General features: G+C 36.8%; 1 protein-coding gene across 48 annotated transcripts in view; it reads left to right on the top strand.

Moving 5' to 3' along the window:
- Positions 1-25,123, top strand: part of NRXN1 (neurexin 1) — a 1,231,187-nt gene that overhangs the window by 849,823 nt on the left and 356,241 nt on the right. For all 48 annotated transcript variants that reach the window (XM_070069132.1, XM_070069131.1, XM_070069134.1 and 45 more), the window contains one exon: positions 22,983-23,164. In XM_070069132.1, the coding sequence (XP_069925233.1) occupies positions 22,983-23,164 (182 nt within the window). The remainder of the gene's footprint in view (positions 1-22,982; positions 23,165-25,123) is intronic.

Here is a 25,123-nt window from a genome sequence, read left to right on the forward strand (position 1 = left end):
GGTCTGCATTTTTGATCCAATTTTATAGTTTTTATTCTACTGTTTATTATTTTTATTTCTTTTCCTTCTCTGTCAGCAGTAAAGTCATTTAAAATTCCCCGTACCTCTTCTGAGTGTCTGTTTTTTGTACTTTTCACATTTTGTACAATAGACTAATAGCATTTTATCCCAAACTATAGGATGCCCTATTATATGATATATATGAATGTTTTCAATCAAAATTTTCCACTTGTGTTAGGAAACCTATTTGTCATCTTATATAATGATTTGTTTCATTTGGAGCCCTCAGATAGGTGAATAGTAGAGATTACTCTAAATCTATTCATTCAATAGTAGTTGCATGTATGTATGGTACCAACTTATTTTTCATTGCTTTATATAGCATAGTTGTGTGGTGAGCAGACTGAAAACCCAGGAAATAAATCACTGAAGGAATCTCAACTGTTCTTCATGCTTTTATGAACTCGGATAGGTCATTTGCTGTATGTGTGTGTGTGTTGGTAAAAATGATCAACTTCTGGTCTGTTAGCCTCCAACCAGTGCTTGAAAGAAAAAGCAATATGATAAAATAAATTCAGCTAGCATATAGGGTACTATCATGTAACTCAGATGAAAATACTTTTCTTTTCTTTTCTTTTTTTTTTTTTTTTACAGGGAGAGTGGACAGTAAGAGAGAGAGACAGAGAGAAAGGTCTTCCTTTGCCGTTGGTTCACCCTCCAATGGCCGCCGCGGCCAGCGCGCCGCAGCCGGTGCGCCGTGCTGATCCAATGGCAGGAGCCAGGTACTTCTCCTGGTCTCCCATGGGGTGCAGGGCCCAAGGACTTGGGCCATCCTCCACTGCCTTCCTGGGCCCCAGCAGAGAGCTGGCCTGGAAGAGGGGCAACTGGGACAGAATCCGGCGCCCCGGCCGGGACTAGAACCCGGTGTGACGGCACAGCAAGGCGGAGGATTAGCCTAGTGAGCCGCGGCGAATACATTTATTTTCTGATGTGAACAGTTTAATGAAATTTCAGAAGGTACTGCTGGGGCCGGCACTGTGTTGTAGCGGGTAAAGCTGCTTCCTGCAGTGCTGGTATCCCATGTGGTTCAAGTCCCGGCTGCTCCACTTTCAATCCAGCTCTCTGCTGTGATCTGGGAAAGCAGTAAAAGATGGGGCCCCAAGTCACTGGGTCCTCGTTGGAGACTCAGAAGAAGTTCCTGGCTCCGGGCTTTGAATCGGCAAAACTCTGGCCATTGTGGCCCTCTGGGGAGTGAATCTGGGGAGTGAAACATCAGATGGAAGAGCTTTCTCTCTCCCTCTCTCTCTCTCTCTCCCCCTCTCTTTCCCTCTTTTCCTCTCCATGCCTCTGCCTCTCTATAACTTTGCCTTCAAAATAAATAAATAAATCTTAAAAAAAAGGTACCATTAATCTACCAGGAAATGTACACTGTGATGATTTACCTGGGTATCTATAAAGGACTTTAAATCACTTGCCAAAAACCCAAAACATGAATGTCAACAATGTATGCCAAGTGCTTATATGGTCTTGGCCAATGTATAGAGGATTATTTTTGGATCAGTGTGTTGTAATCTTTCTCAACCAGAAAAGTGGAGAAAATAAGAAGTAAATGATATCATATAGCTATATCTGTAGAGAGTATGCTTTTGACTATTCATCATATTTTCACAACTTAAATTGGAAGCCAGAACAAGGTAATGAATCCCTTTCTGGATCTGAGTCATATTTGTGACAACAGAACATACCAAAGCTCGTAGTAATTCCAGTATGGAATGATTGTTTTCTAAGTAGGAATTATCTTACAATGTATTCACAAAACAAATCAGCCAGGGTGGTTTTTGCTTAATAATATTTAACCCAACCTTTTTAGTATGACTGCAGTAATTATAGATTTTAGAATGAAAAGCCTTTAGTAATTATATAACCAGGTTTTAATAAACCTGTTTGTTCTTTTAGACTATCACTTCTGTGGATATTGTATTATATTGATGTGATGTGGAATTGATAGACAAGTTTTGTGGAATATATGATTTCAGGAAAGAAAAATATTAACTGCTAGCAATTCTCAGTCAATATTCTCTACTTTTTTCTATATTTATGTCTTCATTTTCTGCAATCATAGAATTACATGAAATAAGATATCCTCTACTATGTCATTTTACAACCATAAAATATAAAAAAAATTCTGTACAGTTATTATTTCAAGTCAAATGAGAAGGAAACAAATATTCACCCAAAGAAATCATTGCACGTTATCTGCCACAGCACCTCATTGGTAAATACAGCTTCCTACTTCATGCTAGGTATACTTTGGGATCAAATTCAAGGTTAACACCAGCTTTAGTAGAGTGATGTTTTACACCAGAATAGAGTTGGGAATGACCACTAAGATGATCACAAACAGCCCCCTTATTTTTAGAAGAGGAAAATGAGGATTACTGGATAGTTGCAGTAAGTTTGGCAAAGTCACAAAGCAACACAATGGGACTAGATCCATACTCTTCTGATTGAAGGTTGAGTGCTTCTACATTGCATGATGACTTTTTAACTATGTTAATTTGCTATCTTATTTTCATTCTTTTTTTTTTTTTTTTTGACAGGCAGAGTGAACAGTGAGAGAGAGAGACAGAGAGAAAGGTCTTCCTTAGCCGTTGGTTCACCCTCCAATGGCCGCCGTGGCCAGCATACTGCGCTGATCTGATGGCAGGAGCCTGGTACTTATCCTGGTCTCCCATGGGGTGCAGGGCCCAAGGACTTGGGCCATCCTCCACTGCACTCCCTGGCCACAGCAGAGAGCTGGCCTGGAAGAGGGGCAACCGGGACAGAATCCGGCGCCCCGACCGAGACTAGAACCTGGTGTGCCGGCGCCACAAGGCGGAGAATTAGCCTAGTGAGCTGCGGCGCCGGCCTATTTTCATTCATTTTAACATAGACTAGGTAGAATGTATTAATTAACTCAGAATACAGACATTATACTGGTGAGAGAGATGAAGTATTTGATTTTTTTAATTTATTCATTTGAGAGAGTTAGAGAGAGGAAGGGAGGAGGAGAGAAAAGGAGAAATAGATTTTTATTTTCCATCCACAGTTTCACTCCCACAATGGCCACAGTGGCTGAGGCTATGCCAGGCTGAACCTAAGAGCCTACACCTCCATCGTGTCTGCACAGAGATGCAGGGGCCAAAGTACTTGGTCCATTTTGTGCTGCTTTCCCAGGCACATAAGTAAGGAACTGGATCAGGAGTGGAGCAATCAGTACTCAAACTAGCAGTCATATGGAATGCTGGTGTTGCAAGTAGCAGCTTAACCTACTAAACCTCAATGCCAGCCCCAAATTATTGGTTTTATGTTTTAAAAGACCTAGTGTTGGCCGGTGCTGCGGCTCACTAGGCTAATCCTCCGCCTTGCGGTGCCGGCACACCGGGTTCTAGTCCCGGTCAGGGCGCCGGATTCTGTCCCAGTTGCCCCTCTTCCAGGCCAGCTCTCTGCTGTGGCCAGGGAGTGCAGTGGAGGATGGCCCAAGTCCTTGGGCCCTGCACTCCATGGGAGACCAGGATAAGTACCTGGCTCCTGCCATCGGATCAGCGCGGTGCTCCGGCCGCAGTGCGCCAGCCGCGGCAGCCATTGGAGGGTGCACCAATGGCAAAGGAAAACCTTTCTCTCTGTCTCTCTCTCTCTCTCATTGTCCACTCTGCCTGTAAAAAAAAAAAAAAAAAAAAATTATCAATTCCCAACTTGACTCTCACTGGGATTAAACATGACAATAGGTCTGATCTGATTTCATCATCATTTAAAAAAAATCATCTATTATTTTTCACTTTATGTTTCTGTGTGGGAGCAAACTGTTGAAATCCTTACTTAATGTATGCTAAGCTGATCTTCTGTATATTAAGATAATCGAAAATGAATCTTGATGTGAATGGAAGGGGAGAGGGAGTGGGAAAGGGGAGGGTTGTGGGTGGGAGGGACGGTATGGGGGGGAAGCCATTGTAATCCATAAGTCGTACTTTGGAAATTTATATTCATTAAATAAAAGTTAAAAAAAAATAAAAAACAACAACAACAACAACAAAAAAAAAACCTAGTGTTTTTATGTATTTACATATTGTTCACATGCCTTTTCAAAATTAATGCAGCCTGTTTGGAGACTGATTCTTGCATGTGTGTTGTTGCATTGTTTTCAGTTTTACACATCCATTCCATTTAAGCAATAATCTATATAGCATCACTGTTCCATGAGCATATTTATGTCCTGAAACCTAAGTCTGTGGAGGTTTCTAGAGTTTAGAACAATTCCTCCATTTTGGTCAGTGTTTTATTTTGTGTTAGTTTCACAGTCACTTGGTTAGAAAGTCATCTTTCGGCTTTAAGCTGAGTCATAGAAGACCTTGCATTTTGCCACCTATCAGTTTAACTCCAGGAAACAATGAACCTCTCTGGGCTTACCTTGGAGGCTTTCCTTGTTGTATAAATTTGTTAAAGTCTGGAAAAATATCATTAAACATTTTGTGAATCAGTACATGTGATTTCATTTGCAGGGCCAAATTTGGCCTATGGTAATGTGTATGTAATTCCCCTGTGTATCTGTGGAAAGTCTGCGTCCTTGTAGGCTTCAGAGTAGGGATTGTTTCTGGGATATAAATGCTCAAAATTAAATATAAATGCATGAAAGTTAGAGGACAGAGTGATTAGTTTAGTTAGCAGTCTGGATGTTTATATCATGGTCTGAAATCAGTCTCAGGGTAGGAGTGGAGTGAATGTTGGAAAGACTCCGTGAAACAAATCAAACATTTAAGATTTTTTTTTTTTCAGTTGAAATGAAGGAAGATTATACAAAATTCATTAACCATTTATTCACACTTGAGTCTCCTATTTAACCTGCCTCACAATTGAGTGTACTTTGGAGAAACACTAGAGGAATAGGAAAGGAGATTGATCTCCCAAGGATTTTGAGTGTCTCATTTATTCAAGCCCCTGTTCTGTCGTGTTGAAATCTGTGCCTCAGATATATGGCTTAAGTCTCTGTGGTTTAGTTCTTCATGGCTCTTGGATTAACACTACTCTGACATTGCCTCTCTTTGTAGAAATTTCATTTCCACAGCTTAAGTCTGTGACTTATTTCAACTGTGCAAAACCTCTTCTTTCCAAGAAAAAGCTTGAAATTTTTTTATCTCTAAAGTGGTTGAAAAAGAAATATAGGTCTTCTCTGTCTTTATCATTTCTCTCTCACTGAAGAACATAGATATATTCCACAGAATGGTAGAGTTCATGATGTTTTGAATCTCCCTCTTCAACCAAATCCTAGTGACTTTTTGCACCTCAGAAAAGAGCTGCCACATGTGAGTATGCGAGTTATACAGCTGCAAAGATGGTAAAATACGCACTGTTACTGTATAGAAGTTCATATTTTGTATGATAGGTTGGTAGAAAACATCCAGCAAATAGGAAATAAATGTTGCATACAAATGTTAAAATTATAGAACAATAAAAATGAAAATATATTGCTGTGAAAAGTTTTAATTGTTCAAAAATTAACATCTTGTTTGAAAAAATTTACTTCTCTATTCTTTTAGTGCCTCTACTTATTTATTTTTTATGATTATTTTCATGAAAACCAATGACCTTTCAGCTTGACGTGTTTTCTTGGTTCAGTTGCTTATTCCGGTTTTAAAATAAGTTTTAAAATAAGTCTGAAATTGAATAGAACCAATTTTGGTTTATTTGGTCTATTCACTTTTGGATCATTCTGCAAGAAGAACGTTATTTTGTGATTTTTGTTTGTTCCACTTTTTTATTTTACCTTACCTGTCCTCAATGTGGTACAGTTATCCAAAAGCTAACCTTCTCTGATCAGAGAACATGACATTTTATTTTGTTTTGTTTTGTTTTCTGTTACCTAAAGAGTCTTCAAAAAACTAATGGAAAATGCATACTAATAAAAGGCAGTAGGCACAGACTACAAAAGGTTTTGTACCAAAATGTCTATGATTACTTCAATATATACAAATATACAAATACATACAAATATACACACCAAAGTAGCATGTAACAGAAAATTTAAAACGTTTTTATTCCAAGTTTAAAATTTTGAAAAGTAAAAATAGAAAACATTACTGTACTGGCTAGCTTTTCTTTGAGTAGTCTCTGTTTTCAGCACTCTCAACTTGCTGAACTTTAATGATATTTTCTAAATTATTTTCTTTGCAAGATGTCAAAAAAAGTTGCTGACATGCAGATTTTAATACATTATACTTTTCTCTGTTATTCAGCTTCCCAATAGTAAAAATCCTATGCTTTATGTAAAGTACAGAGACAGTTGATTCTAAAACATCAGGTGAAGGTAAAGATATTATCAAAATATTTTTGAGTATTATATATTTTATTTTATTCACCACAAGAAATATTGTTATCTGTGAAGTAGCTAGTGATATTCTAGGCCCTGAAATAATTAGGAACCAAGGAAACTAGCTCTTATTCTCAAGATACACTATTCCCTGTAAAGACAAATGATATGAAATCAATATAAATTAAAGTAAGTAGAACTTGCTCCATATTAATAATTATATATTTGATTTTACTACAACTATCCTTAAAAAATGGAGATTAAGTACTCATTGCTTGGTATTTGGAAGTTGTTATCTATCACTCATTTGCTCTTGGTGAATATTCCTCTGAATGTTGCTATAAAATATTATTTAGAGTCATCAAATAAAATTTCCCCAAACAACTTATTACTAAGCTTCACAGGTAATACTTTGTTTACTTTCTATGGAGAAATAAGGATTTTTTTTTTTCCTCTGAGAATTACCAGGTGAATTCAGATGAAGAAAGACTTCCCTATGTTTAATTTTGACTGGGTTACCATTGCTGTTTCTGAGGCTAGTTAGCTTAACTGGAAGAATAATATGATTAATGGATCATGGGTATCAAAGAAAAATTATGACAGGTTAAAATGCAAAGAAGACAACCCAAGACTATAGCAATAGAGAAGCGAACTTAAATCCACTGAAACAAGAGGGAGACTTGTCTCCTCTGGAGTGAACTAGTAAGAAAATACTAGCAGACATTGGCGGGTTGTCAGGTGTGCCAAAATTATTAGGTCATCTCACTTTGCCAATGGGCACTTACAGAAGTTAGGCTCCTACACTGCCACAGATACTGGGCGATAGGGACATTATCATCCTTGATTACATTTCAAGAGGTTCTCCCTAGGCCCTAGAGAAAGACTTTTAGTTGTGAAGTTGGGAGATTTACATCTCAAATTCACTTTGCTTCAGAGTCACAGAAAGCATCCTTTGCCTGGTTGTGAAAATGTGTGCCTTTTGGTGTTGTAAAAAGGGCATTGGGAAATGGGGATAAGTTCATGAAAATATGTGACTTTAAATCAGTGTACTATAAAAATGGCGCTAGAGTTTTACTAACCTTCTGTAAAAAATGTTAGGAAAAGTTTCAAGTTACTTTGTGACCTTGGACAAATAATTTTACTTTTGTGAATGTGTTTTCATTTAAATTTGTAAGGTAATTACAGCTTCCCTATCATTTTACTTGAGTGTAAAAATAGTGAAAGAAATGCATGAAAATATTGGTCATTTTGTTTTAAAGGCTGTATAAATAGCCTTTTCTGTAAAAATAAGACCCAGAAATACACGGGTCTGAACAAAATGTAAATTTTTTTTTTTTCATAAAATCATTGCAGTTCAATGGTGTCAGGATAAGAGGGTACAATTCCCAACCTAAGGCTTCCGTTTGATGAGTTTCTTCAGCTGGCTTAGTTTCTGTCTTCACTCAGCAAGAAGAAAGAGGGAAGTGGGCAGGAGACTGCAGAGCTGGAACTGGAAAAATCACTCAGTACTGGCAGTGGGAAGCTTGGGCATGCAGCTGTTCCAGGTCTGATTTGCACTTTAATCCACACTGTAGTGTTTCAGTCCTTTCAACTTCAAAAACAGTCTCACATGTAGTTATGTATCTTCACATGAGAAGTAAAATATAAAGATTTCCCTGGAGAATTTCTTTTTGCTGTATCACTTTCAAAATTCATTTTTTTTTTTTTTTTTGTTGAGCTTCATTAGCTACAGATCCTTATGGTTCAAACACTGCCATCTTTGGATTGTATTTCTTTTTAATTTTAATTGAAAGATTTTATTTATTTATTTTTAAAGATTTATTTATTTATTTGAAAGACAGAGTTACAGAGAGGCAAAGGCAGAGAGAGACAGATGTCCTCCATCCATTGGTTCATTCCCCAAATGGCTGCAATGGCTGGAGCTGAGCTAATCCAAAGCCAAGAGCCAGGAGCTTCTTCAAGTCTCTCACAGGGGTGCAGGGGCCCAAGGACTTGGGCCATCGTCTACTGCTTTCCCAGGCCACAGCAGAGAGCTGGATCGGAAGTGGAACAGCTGGCACTGCAGGCAGCAGCTTTACTCTCTAGGCCAGAGTGCTGGTCCCAAAACATTTTAAAAATCTACTTAGGAGGCTCTTTCCATTTGCCAATGGAGGCTCTAGCCAGACAGCTGTAGGACCACTAAGACCCAACAATTTTGTTATTATAGAAGGTAGATGAATAATGGGGAATATCAGCAGTCTCCATCAAAAGCATAGATTCAGGGGCCGGCACTGTGGCATAGTGGGCAAAGCCTCCACCTGCGGTGCTGGCATCTCATATGGGCACCAGTTCGAGTCCCAGATGCTCCTCTTCCAATCTGGCTCTCTGCTATGGCCTGGGAAAGCAGCAGAAGATGGCCCAAGTGCTTGGACCCCTGCAGCCATATGGGAGACCCTGAGGAGGCTCCTGGCTCCTGGCTTCAGATCAGATCAGATCAGCTCCAGCCTTTGTGGCCATTTGGGGAGTGAACCAGCGGTTTGAAGACCTATCTCTCTGTCTCTTCTTCTCACTGTCTATAACTCTGCCTCTCAAATAAATAAATAATAAAATATTTTCTTTTTTAAAAAAAGCATAGATGAAGAGAATAATCAAGGCAACAGAAACTTCCTGCAAGGAAGAATTGGCCAGCTGCAAAACTTTCAAGACAATGCAATGGATTATTGGTATCCCAATATTCAGTCAAAATTATAGGTGGTTCATTCTTAGAAAGCAAAGACTTCCTATACTTTCTCGGGTGCCATCCTAGACCCCACTTTTACTTTTTAAAGGTAATCCCGGTGTCTGGAAAGCACAATTTTATTGATAATGCCCACACAATGATTACAAAATAACTTACATTAAAAGCCCATGTGATCAGCCAATTATTATTTTAATGTTAAATATGTAAGGGGTAACCATGTTCTGGTACATGATCTGTGAACCTAGCAGCATCATTTGTCTCAGGATATTGTTGAATTTTCAGAAAGCTCTCTATGTTATGTTTTAATTCTTGCAAATTGCTTGCCAATTTAAAATGCGCTGCATCTAAACAGTAAGTAATTGCTTATGATAATGAGTGCAAACTAATTTGCTAGAATATGTTAATATGCACAAAGCACTTTTGTACTGCCTGCTGTTCCAAAAATACTGCTCTCTTGGTTAAATGTAGCATTTAGATAGCACTATTGTTACACATCTGACTAACATCATCACTTCAGGAATATCTATCTAAAAGTCCTATGACTTCTGTGTTCTAAAAAAGGAGCAGAAAGTCGTATCGTCCTTTAATAGTGAATAGGAATATTTGAAAAGCAGAGGAATCTAAGTCTTAATAATTAATTCTAATTAGTGATTATAGTAATAAGACTGTTCTTTCTTTCCCATAAGAGCCATAAACCTAAATTTGAATGAGCCAAAGACAGATGGCGTGAAAACTTCATTTCAGTACAATGACCAATTGGAAATGAATTAAACATTTAAAAATGTCTGAGGTCTGAGTGTTTTTAAGCCTGAAGCCTGCTTCATTGTTTAGTGCCCTGTGTTCTTTGTCCAGTAGATCTTTCTTAACCATTTTCAGAAATGCTTGTTGAAAACTCTAAAACTTAAACATGTATGTTTATACCTTGAGGCTCTGTCAAGGTTAGGTACTGGAATATTCAATTCTGAGGTGCAGACTGGAATCAACTTGCAGTTTTAGTCCAGGATGATAGAATTCTGTGAACCAAATAACAAATAACCTAGCTATTCTGGGTCTGATTCATACTTTAATCCACATTACAATGTTTCAATCATTTCAACTTCAAAAATGCTCTCACTTAAGGTTACATGTATTCACATCAATGATAAAATATAAATATCTTCATAGAGATCTGCACTTTCAACATTATTTATTAATTTTTGTTAAGTTTCATTGGCTAAAGATCTTCATAGGTTCAAACACTTCATCTTTGTATTTGTATTGTATTCCGTCTTATTTTGACTTTAACCTACTTGAAAGAAGGAGACTGAGAAAAAGAGAGAGGGAGAGAGATGGAGAGAGAGAGACTTTTCTTTCATTTACTTATTCACTTCCCAAATGCTTACAATAGCCAGGGTGTGGTTGGGCCTAGCCATAGCCATCTGGGTCTCCATAGGGCCCATGTGCTTGAGCCATGAATCTGCTGCCTCTCAGAATACATTAGCAGGATGCTGTTCAGGAAGTGGAATAGCCAAGACTCAAATCAGCAAGCCAATATGGGTTGTGGGCATCCCAAATGGTGGCTTAACTTGCTGTGCCACAATACCCACCCTTATTATTATTATTATTATTTTACCATCACTGGATTTTAAATCTTAGAAATACTCATTATTGCTTTCAAAGTAAATGGCCTAACTTCCCAGATTTTTGCTTTTCTTTACTGTTTAATAAAAATATGTAGATTGATACCACACAGAATCAGCTAAATTTTATTCTTATTGTGATCTTCATAAGTTGCTTCAGTGTGTATGAGATGATGAATTAATACACACAAGTTACATATACGAGGCTATTTCAAACTTCAAACAGTGGAAGATGGAATTGAAAGATGTTTATTTGGCCCAAATGTTTTTTGAAATCCACAGTTTTCACAATACCAGTTTCCTATGAACTTTTTGAAGATCCCTCATATTTTACTTTTATTTGTGTTGTTCTACTTTTTTATGTTAAGTGTAAGCCAATACTTAAGTGGTTTCATTTCAGATAAAAATGGAGTGAAATGATTTGTGATAAATAGCAAAATATCATCAAGACACATTTTATCCAATGTGTTCTCTTTCTTATGATATTAATATGACATTTTCAGCATTTTTGAAGTTAGAAGCCTCCTTGTTAAAGAAAATTTATACTTCATAGATTTTTAATTCACTGAGTTACAAAAGCCTATCTAATCTCTTTTTTATACTTACTTTGAACAATTCCTATATCTACTATAAGATTTGACTCTATATTCACCTAAGAAACAAAAAGATAAGAAATAATGGTGCTGGCCAGCGCCGTGGCTCAATAGGCTAATCCTCCACCTTGCGGCGTCAGCACACTAGGTTCTAGTCCTGGTCGGGGTGCCAGATTCTGTCCCGGTTGCCCCTCTTCCAGGCCAGCTCTCTGCTGTGGCCAGGGAGTGCAGTGGAAGATGGCCCAAGTCCTTGGGCCCTGCACTCCATGGGAGACCAGGAGAAGCACCTGGCTCCTGCCTTCGGATCAGCGCGGTGCACCGGCCGCAGTGCGCTGGCCGCGGCGGCCATTGGAGGGTGAACCAACGGCAAAGGAAGACCTTTCTCTCTCTCTCTCTCTCTCTCTCTGTCTCTCTCACTCTCTCACTCTCTCACTCTCTCACTGTCCCCTCTGCCTGTTAAAAAAAAAAGAAAAGAAAAGAAAAGAAATAATGGTGCTAAAATGCACTAGTAGAAAAAATTACTTCAATTTATGTAAGTGAATGTACTTCTGGTTCATGGAAACCATTTTATGCCTTCCCTGGTGAAAATTCTGCCTACGAAGTGTTCTATATTTTTCCAGATCCATATTAAATTTTATCTGCTCCGAAAAGAAGGTAGAGTATTTGGCAAGGCAAGTGGATTCTCCAGTTTGGCTGAAGTAGAGAAGTGCTTGTACAGAGAATATTAAAAGTCACCATAAGAAGTATTATGCACTTAATGTGGTAGAAAGTAATTTAATCATTGAAAATCTTTGAATAGATAGTAATTGGAAAGACTTTCAAAAAATGAATCTTATGTTAATTTTATGGTAGATTTAAATTAAAAAGTGGTAGGAAGATTTCAGATCAGTGAAGATAAGCATTTATTATAACCTTTAAAACTGAGAGTGGTGCAGTGTGAACTATGGGTGTAAGTATGAAAGTCATGAAGCTAACATTTGATTGAAGAGATAGTAATAGTTGGGCAAAAACTGCATTCAGAACTATGGTGCATACTTCCTGTCTCTGCCGAAATGTAGGAACGTGTTTTCAACGTAGTAAATGGTTAAATAATTTTTAATGGACACACTAGATGTTCTTATTCTTGAATTATGCAGTTGCATCACCCCTGCATTCTATAGCTCCAGCACATCTTTCTATTTTCGCAGCTTTGGGTTTTACTTGTTTTTGTCAGAAACTTTATTCCTGAGTCACTTTTCTCTGATACCTTAATATTCTGTTTGGCTTTCAAATTTTAAAGAAACTTTTGAAAATAATCTTACATTTTTGTTTGTTTGTTTCATTATAAGATATATGAATCTAATTACCACCATTCCCTGTCTTTTGATTTAGTTCTGGAGACATCTGAGTAACTAGTCTTTCCTTACAACCAAAATGTGTACAAATTTTTACACATGGAACTACCTTGAATTATTAGAAAGAGATTTGTTAGCATTTGTACTGTTTTTAACTTTTTAAAATTTTATTTTATTTACTTGAGAGGAAGGGGGAGAGACAGTACCCCCATCTGCTGACTCACTCTCCAAAAGTCCACACAACCTGGGAGCCAAGAATAAAATCCAGGTCCCCCAGATGTGTGACAAGGATCCAACTACTTGAGCTATTATCTGCCACCTACAAGGGTTTCTGCATTAACAAGAAGCAGGAATTGAACTAAGACTTGAACTAAGCTAAGACTTGAACCCAGGCCCTCCGATATGGAATGTGAGCATCCAAAGTAAAACCTAACTACTCTACCTGATACCCACCCATGTACTTTTTATTATGCCTGTCCAAGATACTAGTGTCTGTCTTAGATTTAAAACCTACGGAAGGTATTAGCTCAACTATTGTGAGCAATCTGCAGTCATAAAGTTGGTAACATGTACCCTGACTACAGGCTACATACAAGATTTCATAAGAATTTCAGTGATTTCTATAATGACCTATCATGATGAATGAAAGTACAAAGAGTGAAGGAGTGTCTATTTTATTGGGTAAACTGATTCCAGATTTGGCTGCTCGACTTATGCCATTTCTATTTTAATTCACAATTAACTTTTGAAATAAGTAAATTGGAGGACATCACTAGGCAATGAAACTTCTACTAAATAGCTAATTATGTTTTGAATTTACTAGGAACCAATACCACTTGTTTTATACTCTTAAAAATAGTATTTCTCTTAAAGTACCTGATAGCATGATTTCTTTTTCTCCATTCCTGCTGCCTATAGCTCTAATGCAAATTGATCACCAAATAACTTGCCAGGGACTTTCTAATAAAATTCACCCACTGCTGGAGGAAATCTGCTTTCAGAAGGGAAGACATAAGCATTTAATGTTCTTGGGGGAATTGGTTGTGGAAGTGCTTTGCTTGGTTTTACTTTTAATTCTCAATCACTTTGCGATCTTGATGGACTTTTCCCTAATCTGATTGGCTAAAGGTCTACCACTTACTTGTTTTTCTTCTTAGCCGGATAACGCAGACCAAGAGTCTAGGCCCAGGGTATTGAATGTGATCTCAGAAAAGTATGTCTTACTGGGAAGCTCAAAATATCAAACTTAACTGTTCTTAGAGGGAATATTCCCTAACAATTCCCTAACAAAAAATAATAGTTTTTTAAAAAAAGAAAATATGCCAAAGTAACCACTAATTGAAGTATGACTTATTGTGTAGATTTCTAAAACAGTATTCATAGACTTACACATTATCTCAACATTTTCAACAACTGGTATGACTTTGGCCTGATAAGATAACTTATCTTATTTGTTACTTGTCATTTTTCTGCTCATTTGAGATGTAACCCAAGTACTTGAGCCATCATCTGCTGCCTTTCACAGTATGCACATGAACAGGAAGCTGGATTGGAAGCAGGGGAGCCAACTGGAACAAAGTGCTGCATCTGATTTTGGATGAAGGGTCCCAAGCAGTGACGTAACTGTTGCACCAAATGCCTACCTCTTGATGTTTATCTTTAATGCATAACTCTGTCCACATGAGAGAAAGGGCTATACATTTTAGGCTTCATAGTCCTAAATTCCTTTAACTGACACTTATCAGATATTCAAATGATAGGACAGTTTAGTATTGTTTCATATTTTAATTAATTCTGTTAAAAAGCAAAGAGAAAAATAAGCAATCCACATTAGTTTTTTTAATAATTTTTATTTATATAAGCCAAACAAATTTCCTATATGTCATACATACAGATTTAGGAACTTAGTGATACATCCTACCCTGTCCTCCCTCCCCCTATCCCACCCTCTCTCCTCCTTCCTTTCCTAATCTTTCAATTTTTACAATGACATACTTTCAGTTTATCTTATGATCTTAAGCTTAACCCTCCACTAGAGCCATGACTTTATACAACACTAGCGAACACTGATGTATCATGCAATGCATAGTCTGTATACCTCCTTGTGGTATTTGGAAATGAATGTCCAGGATGTGGACAAAGCAAATCAGCCATGTGTGTACTACATTCTGAATAATTCATTAGAGAGGAGTATATTTGTTCTCAGAAGAATAAATACTTTATTTGCATGTAGCATGCTATTTCCACAAATTTTAATATCTGAAAAAAATATAGGATACGTTAAAAACAGAATTCTAATATATAATATTTTATTAAGGAAACATATAGAATATTTACTAGTAAAATATTTTTAATAGAGGAAAATTTAGACCCAACAGGCAAAGGGAATACTTTAAAAAATATATAATTTTTTTTTTGACAGGCAGAGTGAACAGTGAGAGAGAGAGAGACAGAGAGAAAGGTCTTCCTTTGCCATTGGTTCACCCTCCAATGGCTGCCGCAGCCAGCGCGCTACAGCCGGCGCACCGCGCTGATCCAATGGCAGGAGCCAGGTACTTATCCTGGTCTCCCATGGGGTGCATGGGCCCTCCTCCACTGCACTCCCTGGCCACAGCAGAGAGCTGGCCTGGAAGAGGGGCAACCGGGACAGAATCCGGCACCCCGACCGGGACTAGAACCCTGTGTGCTGGCGCCACAAGGCGGAGGATTAGCCTAGTGAGCTGCGGTGCCGGCCTATAATTATTTTTGAAGTTATTTTAGAGAGAAATGATTCCCCATCTCATGAATCATGATAGTTTCGAGTGTTCGATTTCTTGATAATTTTATTAGATTAAAACTTCTTACTGAGTAAGGACATACCATTTTTTCATTCTCAAATGGTTCTTGGCTCTGAGCTACAGCTGAATCTTACATGATCTGGCTTACTACAGAGGAGACTCTTCACTTGTCTGACTTCACACCTACGTGGTCTACTGTGGGGTCCCCTAGGTTCAGTCTTTGATCTCATTGGAAATTTGGAAGTCATTAGTTGTTAGTGCCTAATATAGCCTCATTTACTCTGGAAGTTAACAAAATTTCTGATCAAGAACCTTTCTGATGAACTTGAACTGATTTTATGATTGGTATTGGTGAAGTAGAATATGTACGGTTACTATATACAGTGGTGCTTTCAGGAAATCCCTATGTATGAAAGCAGGATGCTCCAGGATGCTCTCAATTGTAACTCTCCCAGTCTCTCTCACTTTTCTTTCAATTTAATAACAAGTCAACAATCAGTTTTTTAAAAATTTGTACATTTCCTTGATTCCTAAGAGTCTAGGGTTCTGCTAAGACATATAATTTTCCATGTAAGATAAACTTTACATTGTTCTATCTTGAAAATCACCCTGAACTTTTTCATAAAGCTTTCATTATTAGGGAATTTCTTAAATTCTTCTGAACATTTTTTTTGCTTTGACCTGATTGAGAATTGGAATCAGTATCCAAACCATTTCAGTTACATACCATGTTTCTTATCTCATTTAGCTTCCTTCTTTCTCAAAGATATGTAGGTAAAAATCCTGTCCCATTTTTAGTCTTCAGTCACAAGACATTTGCTAATTTTCTCCTATCAAGAGTCTCGACTTACAACACATAGTCTTTATTTTTTTTTTGTCACTCTTAGTATTATTTTTCAACTTTGGAGAAGATGGTCTCTTCTCTTTGTTTATTATTGTTATTAACTTTCAGATTTTGAGTTGGTTACACAGTAAAGGCAGGGACTCCTATTATTATGTTCCCTTCAGTCTCAATTGCAATGTGCACATTTTTGAGTATTAATAGTCCTATTGCTTCTCAGCCTTTTGGCTAAGATCAAGTGTAATAGTCCTATTGGACCACCAGTGCCGTGGCTCACTAGGCTAATCCTCTGCCTTGCGGCACCGGCACACCAGGTTCTAGTCCCAGTCGGGGTGCTGGATTCTGTCCCGGTTACATCTCTTCCAGGCCAGCTCTCTGCTGTGGCCCGGGAGTGCAGTGGAGGATGACCCAAAGTCCTTGGGCCCTGCACCCCATGGGAGACCAGGATAAGTACCTGGCTCTTGCCATCGGATCAGCGTGATGTGCCGGCCGCGGTGGCCATTGGAGGGTGAACCAACGGCAAAGGAAGACCTTTTTCTCTGTCTCTCTCTCTCTCTCTCACTGTCCACTCTGCCTGTCAAAAAAAAAAAGTAAAAAAAAAAAAATAGTCCTATTGGAAATTTAGGAGTTGGCAACCATATGCAATACTTTAGAAAAACAAACTGCAATTATTGTTTCTTTAGTGACTGCTAATATTTTTTTTTTTTTGTTATTTGTATCACCAGTGTGGAAATTTTATCTTGGTCTAAAACTTTGCATATGAGATAGTCGTTTAATTGCTTTTGCTGTACTCCAAAAAATGCCTTCACATAGGTAGAAACTGTTCAGAATATTTAAATTTAAAAACAGCATCTTGACAAGGTTATAGGAAGAATAAAAGCTCCCTTTATTTGTAATTGTTTTACTTTTAATTTCCACCTGACTGCCTGGCAAAAGTGTACTGGAAAAAGTGTTATATCCCTGTTACATTTGATAGAAACATAATGGCCTGAATGTTTCATGTTGACTTAAAGATGACATTTGAAGAATTATAGGCTTTCAAGAAGAACTTTTTATTCATATACTTATGTTATGAGTTAGAAGCTAGTCTATTCACAAGTTAATTATATTATTGTTCATATAACAAGGATCCAGAGCAACCAATAATTGAGCAGACTTGTATATACTGGTTGATTTTCTTTTTCAAAAAGGCTCAGTTCCTTTGGGGGAAATATATTAACTTGTGGAGAGATGAAATGAGGCCAAAGTGGGCACTTTTAGGGAAGTGATGTTTAGCAAAAAAAAAAATCTGAAGGGGAGATAGCCCTTAATGTGAATAGTATATTCCATAAGATCAAAAAATATTTCTTATTGTAACAGCTCAAACGTTACAAATGGGAGCTCATATATAATTTTTACAAGCATTTATTGCATGGAAAAGTATGTTGACACTGTTAAATTTGCATTTGATGGAGGCAGCTTTGTTAATGAATTCAGAGTAGGTGAAACAGACTTCCTCCACAGCTTAAATGTGGAGATTGCTGAAAACCACTTTAAGTCTGAGTCATCCATACATTCAGAGATGTGATGGATGTCAAGTTTAATTTGCAATAAATCCATTAGTAGTCATGGCACTGATGTGTTAATGCTTGTCCTGTAGAGCATGCATAAATAACAAAGACAATGCATTCCTTCATGTACCTCTCCAGTTTGAATGAAAGCTTGGAATTGTGATTAAGATGTCCTTCAATGCTGCATAATTAATTCACTTTTATAATAAAATAAAACATGCTTCCATAAAAATAAAATTTAAAACATAAAGCTAGTTTGCCATTTATTTTATGTAGACTTTCTCCTTCACTTAATGGTGAAGTTAACTTTTTTGTCACATGCTATAAATCTTGCCATGGTAGATGTTTTATGATGATGAGCTAATATTCTTTTTCTCATGAAAGTTCCCTGTGATATAATTTAATATCATTTTAATTATTAATTATTAGTGAACAGAGAAAATATAATGAATTAATGTGGAAAAAGCATTAATCCAGGTAATGAAATACAGAAAAAAATTGAATAAAAAATGTGATGTAAGAATGCCATGTCTTAAAAGTCATTTACTTTGAAAACAATTTTGAAATACATCCAACTTTTCTAAAGGCTCTTGTATTCAATTAAAAGAACAATGTCATCATTTTAGTTATTTTCCTTTTTTTACAATGCATATTGTAAAAAAGCATGCCTATTCTCTCTAAAGCTTATTAGGTACTTACTATATTCCAGCGACAAATCTAAGGAGTTTCTTGCAAGATCTCATTTAATTCTGGAAGAAGTTCTGTAAGATAGTGTTGCTATATCCACTTTTTTCAGATAAGAAGCACAAGACTTAGAATAAATTGCATGTGCAGCATCTTGTAGCTAGTAATTTATACAGCTGGAAGGTGAACCTTGTCTGTCTGAGTGCAGGGTTTACATTTTTAATTTTTTTTTAAAGATTTATTTTATTTATTTGAAAGACAGTTACAGAGAGAGGCAGAGACAGAGAGAGAGGTCTTCCATCTGATGGTTCACTCCTCAGATGCGCCCATCTGAAACCAGGAGCCAGGAGCTTCTTCCAGGTCTCCCACATGGCTACAGGTGCCCAATGACTTGGGCCATCTTCCACTGCTTTCCCAGGCCATAACAGAGAACTGGATCAGAAGAGGAACGGCCAGGACTAGAACCAGCACCCTTATGGGATGCCAGCGCTTCAGGCCAGGGTTTCAACACTTTTAATTTCTAAACGATTCTGCTCAATAAGTACATTGCATCTTTGTTTCATAAAAATGTATGTAAAGTAAGATTTTTGAAACTTGGAACCCTGATCCATTAAATTTGCATATGAGTGTAATTTTTTAGCATGGAAAGAGGGTTTTAAGAATAGGGGAGGTTTTATCAAATTTTATGAAAATTAATTTAAAGAAAAGAAAGCCAATATGCTTATGGAAACAGATGAAAGAGAGTTGTGGGAGAACTGGACATCTAAGTTCCTTATTAATCATGAAATTATTCTCTATAGTGCACACACACACACAAAAAGAGAGGCTGCTATCCAAAATACCTGGAAGAAAAGGAAACCAGAATTAATTGCAGTGTTTGGCAGACACTAGTGCAATTGTTTTCATAAAACATAAGGAACCATAAAGTCATTATAAGCAGGATAAATTAGCTAATTGCATGACAGTTACCAAGTCTTAACATTTATTTAAAAAAAAAGTGAGATAGTAGATGTAATCAAACATTGAGCAATGATATTTGTATTATGACATTTACCTTACCCAAAATGTAAACCTTTAATTATTATCCTCAAGTTCTAAAAGTAAACTTTCATGGTTCTGTAAGTTTGGGAAGTGTACCCTAACTAAATGTTAGTCTACATATATTAAATGTTCTGTTATTTCACATTTACATGTTATTTTTATTTTTGTAAAGACATAGTGAGGTGAAGGGAGAGTGTATGATCGTGAGGTGCAAATGTCACTTTATGGATATGAGACATTAGAATATGATAACAGCTGGCCTTGATAAATTCAGACTGACATATCCAATTATGGTTTTCTTGACTGTCCTATTATGATAACAGAAACATTTTGATAATAAAAATATATGTACTGGAATGGGAGTTTGGATATTAGGTTTTTTTATAAGCCCTGCCACTTAACCAAGTTTGTAACATTATATAAAAAATGAGTCCTTATTATGAGAATTCCTCAAATATAACATGGGAGTAATTTTTATTTTATTTTATTTTTTGACAGGCAGAGTGGACAGTGAGAGAGAGAGAGAGAGAGAGAGGTCTTCGTTTTCCGTTAGTTCACCCCCCAATGGCTGCTGCTCCACGCTGATCTGAAGCCAGGAGCCAGGTGCTTCTCCTGGTCTCCCATGCGGGTGCAGGGTCCAAGTACTTGGGCCATCCTCCACTGCACTCCCAGGCCACAGCAGAGAGCTGGACTGGAAGAGGAGCGCCAGGGACAGAACCCGGTGCCCCGACCAGGACTAGAACCTGCTGTGCCGGTGCTACAGGCAGAGGATTAGCCTATTGAGCCGCAGCGCTGGCCAACATGGGAATAGTATTTAATCTACTACTCTCTGTGTAGAAATAGAGAAGAAATTAAAAGAAAGATTGTGAAAAGGATATTCACAGTTAAAAGAAACTCTGAGCTAATATTGCTCACTCTGGCGTCTTGGTAGAAAACATCTCAATTCTTAGATATACTTTAGGTTTTATATTGTTAAGTAGTGTCTCTGTTCTTCCTTATTTTACATGAAGCATGTAGTTACTAGAGAACTACGTTTATTAAAAGGAGTGAAATAAATTATTTTTGAAGCATCAGCACTCAGAAGTAACTACTACATCTCCCTTAAAAAAAATCTCCATTTTATGTGACTTTCTTTTTATTTTTGTTGATATAGGATTTACTGAAACTGTGAATTCTTAATCTGCAAAAGTCATCAAGCAGAAAAATATTTATCAAATAATAGTTGTTTATTAATACCGTGGTACAAAAGCTTCAAATGATACAGAACATAAACACCTTTGGAACCCATGGCATTTGTTTTTTAAAGATTATTTTATTGATTTGAAAGATAATTACAGAGAGAGGTAGAGACTGAGAGCGAGAGGTCTTCCATCCACTGTTCACTCCCCAAATGGCCGCAGCGGCAGAGTTGAGGTGATCCGAAGCCAGGAGCCAGGGTCTCTCACATGGGTTCAGGGATCCAAGGACTTGGGCCATCCTCTGCTACTTTTCCAGGTGCAGGGAGCTGGATAGGAAGTGAAGCAACTGGGGCTCAAACTGGCACCTATATGGGATGCTGGCACTGCAGGCCAGAGCTTTAGCCTACTGTGTCATAGCGCTGGCCCCAGCTATGGCATTTCTGATACACAGTCTTTATATTTGAAATTCATTGTGTACTGACTGGTGTCTTTCTAATATGTCTTATCTTTTCTTATATGAGAGAGATCAACAATTATTTTTATACATTGGTATCTGCAAAACTTAGAAGTGCACACCTTGTATTCCCTTGAATTTTAACAATATTTTGATTTATCAATTTTATATTCAATTCTCTCCTGACATATCTCTTGGGCAAGTCTGCATACCAAGGAGTTTTTAACCATCAAGTATAATATACATATTGTAGAGTTCTTTGGAGTGTAAAGGGCTTCTGTAAGTCAATAACACAGAAAACAAAAAACTGCACATAATTCGGACAATAAGTCAACATCATTTAATTGGTACACTAGTAATCAAAAACTTTCATAAATAGGTATCTTGAAAACATATTGTCATATATACAACTTCTTCACCTAAGGTTACTGTTGGTAAAAGCTATTATGTTATTAAAGACGAGACATCTTACGGCCTATTCTTTCTTTCTGCTTTCCTTACCAAGTTCAGCACATGCTGTGTATTAGGATTATGCATAAAACAGAGCCAGTAAGGGAATACACAGGTATATAAAATCATGAGTAAACCTGTGTGATCTGTTCCTGCAAGCTGGGAACCCAGGGAAGCCAAGGTCTAGGTGGAAAGTTTGAAAAACAGAGGTAGGAGAAATACTATGTCCCAGTTTAAGCAGTTGGGCAGAGAAAGTCTACACATTCAAATTCTAATCTATTTCAGAAACATCCTCTCAGATGCACACAAAAATAATGTTTCACCAAATACCTGGGTGAAAACTACTATGGCCCAGGCAAATTGAATCATAAAATTATCCATCACAGTAGGTGCGCAGTCCATATGTATCAGCAGCTTTTCTTATTGGAAAGCTATGTCCCACACCCTATAAGTTCTCATAAGATATGTTCCTAGGTTAATTAAGCATTTCTGTAGTGACTTTTACTGTGAATGAAGCTCTCTTTTCCCATATATAAATCCTTGTCTGGTTTTCCAAATATTCTGACTCTAGGAATTCATTGTGTTGCATTTCAGAGAAAGATGTTAAGGGTGCAATGAAGTGGGACCTCAGTGCATTGGATGCTGAGTACCATTCTTTGAAACAAGATTCTTTTTAAACAGTGATGGATAATTTACTGATATTACCTCCATATAGTAAAATTTAGATAAAATGGGCCATGACATTATCCTCAGTGCTGGTAAACCAGAATTCACTTTAGAAGGGGGAAAACGGGTCTATTTATGATGATGAATGGTTCGACAGCTGCTAGATGTTGCTTGTTAAATAAGATCTGACTTCTCTGGATGGGATCTATTATCTGTGTTTTCTTGACATGACTGCTGGTACCTTTGGCTATTCATCCATTAATTATTATCTGCCACATGTGAATACACCATTAGCCATGGAAGTCTGATTCTCAGTATGTCTATTGCAATTTTCTTTACTGTATTATATGACCCTGTAACATGTGCATGTAGCTCTTGTTTCAAAATCAAGTTGATGTGAGCTTCTGCTAATTTTCAGAAACCTCCGGTCCATGTTTCCTACTAAACTATTTCTTTAAAACGAGCAGGAAGGAATAAAATCTCTTTATATTTCATGCTTGCTCAATTCAGTGGAAAATGCAGTGATATTAAAAACTGAGCTATGTCTCTAATTCTTTAAAAGCAGCCCTGTACTCTTTCTTTGGCATGTTTGATTGGAATCTATTATTTCTTTGTCATAGTTTTAGGTGTAAAGTAAAAATTGCACAGGTATATCAACATGACAAACATGAGAGAGCATGTGCTTAATGTATTTGGACTAATTGTTTTTATTTTGTTTTGTTTTGTTTTCTAGCTGGGACAACATATATCTTTAGCAAAGGTGGTGGACAAATCACATATAAGTGGCCTCCTAATGACCGGCCAAGTACACGCGCAGACAGGCTTGCCATTGGTTTTAGCACTGTTCAGAAAGAAGCCGTGTTGGTTCGAGTGGACAGTTCTTCAGGCCTGGGTGACTACCTAGAACTGCATATAGTAAGTACTATTTCAATAAGATTCAGCTTTTGCTTTTTACTCTTCACATTGTGGAAATAATTTCTAATTCTGCCTCTCGGATATTTCCTTACCTCGGAAACCAGTACTTTGCTATGTAGACTGTGAAGATAATCTGGAGGTGAATAGGATTTTTATGCCTATTTATTTTTGTGCATATCACTGATATGCTCTTTGCAATTGAAAACTTTGTTTTGCTTTTTTGAGTGTGAATTCCTTAGAATTCTGTTTAATCAAAGATTTTTGGAGGAGTGGTTTTAGTGTCTTTAGGCACTCTTGCCAAATTAACAAATAAGTTATTGCCCAATAGATACTATAATACATCATCTCGTTAGAAACAGGAGGTTATAATATTAATGACATCCAAAAATCTGCATTTACTGTGCTTATTTCTTTTCTTAACAGAATAAAGAATTGCTAAAGTTACATGAAATAAAAGGGAGTAAAGGAAACCTTAAAAAGATTTGGGGATGTGAAATAAAATGGCAAAAGTATTGTTTCTATACATTTGTGCAATGTTGATACATGTCAGGAAAATACTATGAATTCTTGTCATTTATGTCCTGGAACCATTCCTTTTTCTCTAAACTCTACAATAATTACAGTAAGTAAATAAGAATTTACTCAGCATATAGTAGATGGCAAATAGTAATTTAAAGCAATTCGTGAATGAAAACCTTTACTTTCCTTTAAAGTTTCCATAATTGCCTTGATAGCTCAGAGACTCTTCTATCTCTGCATTGAAAGAATCATTAATGAGTAGAATTGCAATACTTCATCTCTTCATTTCCTTGCAGTATTTGCAAATAATAATACATAATCACCCATTGTTAAGAGATCACAATATTTTATATATCAATATATTAAAACAGATATTTATTAATATATTGATATACTAGAATAAAAAAATAAGGAAGTGTCACATGTCCAAGAAGTATAAAGGGTTGTTATTTAAAGTCTTTATCTTCTGGACATTTCCAGAAGCATATAACTCTCATCTGTCCCTTTTTTTACTTGATGTACAGTTTATGTACACAGTCATATAACACTGTTTTATTTTTGAGTATGCCTGTAAATTCTTCCCTAACCTATATTCAAGCCTCAAAGGACATTTGATGTGGTCATCCTGTTATTTCCTGTTAGAAATTGTCTTTTAAGGAATAGTCCTAAAACAATTAGGGAAAAATCACCAAATACCAAAAAATAAAAACACAGATATGCACAAGGTTATAGTTCAAGATTTTATTAATGTATTTTCTTTATTTTTCATTAGACTTCTGAAATTTTTAATAATCTGTGTAGGGGTTTATACTGACCACTGGGACTGAATTTATTGCTCATATTGAAAGAAATAAAAACAACCATTATTGAACTACTGTAAATTTTCAATTCAAAATGTAGTTGTCAAAATGGGAACTCTGGGAAAGTAATTTCAACTGCCTTTCAGAAAATATCTAACAATCAAAATTGAAAATATCAGGATTTTTATGGTGTCATAAATAAATGATCCATTGAGATAAACTTAAGTATTGCAGTAGGGAATCTCGATGTTTAGAGTAATCTCAATTTTCAAAATATATTTGCTGCATTCTGACTTGAGCCTCGCTACTTCAGAAAAAAGAAGGAAGGAAGGAAAGAAGGAAGAAAGAAAACAAGAGCTTTTCCTTCTAAAAGAAATTACATATTGATCCATAACCAATTACACTTTTACCCTGAGGAAAGGTTCTACAATGATGACTCTCAAATCATAAGGGCTGTGTTATTGAATTAGTCAAACCACTGCTGTTTGTTTTATGATCAAATCATTTTAGTCTACAATAATAGGCATTTCTTTCCGATTCTGAACAAATGCAGGCTTGGGGTCCTTTAATAAATAAAGAGTTGACTTTCTAGGTGCCTACACCAGCTCAATGCACTCAACACCTCTTTTATCTGCTGGAA

Source organism: Oryctolagus cuniculus, chromosome 2 (assembly GCF_964237555.1).
Source record: "Oryctolagus cuniculus chromosome 2, mOryCun1.1, whole genome shotgun sequence".
Classification (NCBI taxonomy): domain Eukaryota; kingdom Metazoa; phylum Chordata; class Mammalia; order Lagomorpha; family Leporidae; genus Oryctolagus; species Oryctolagus cuniculus.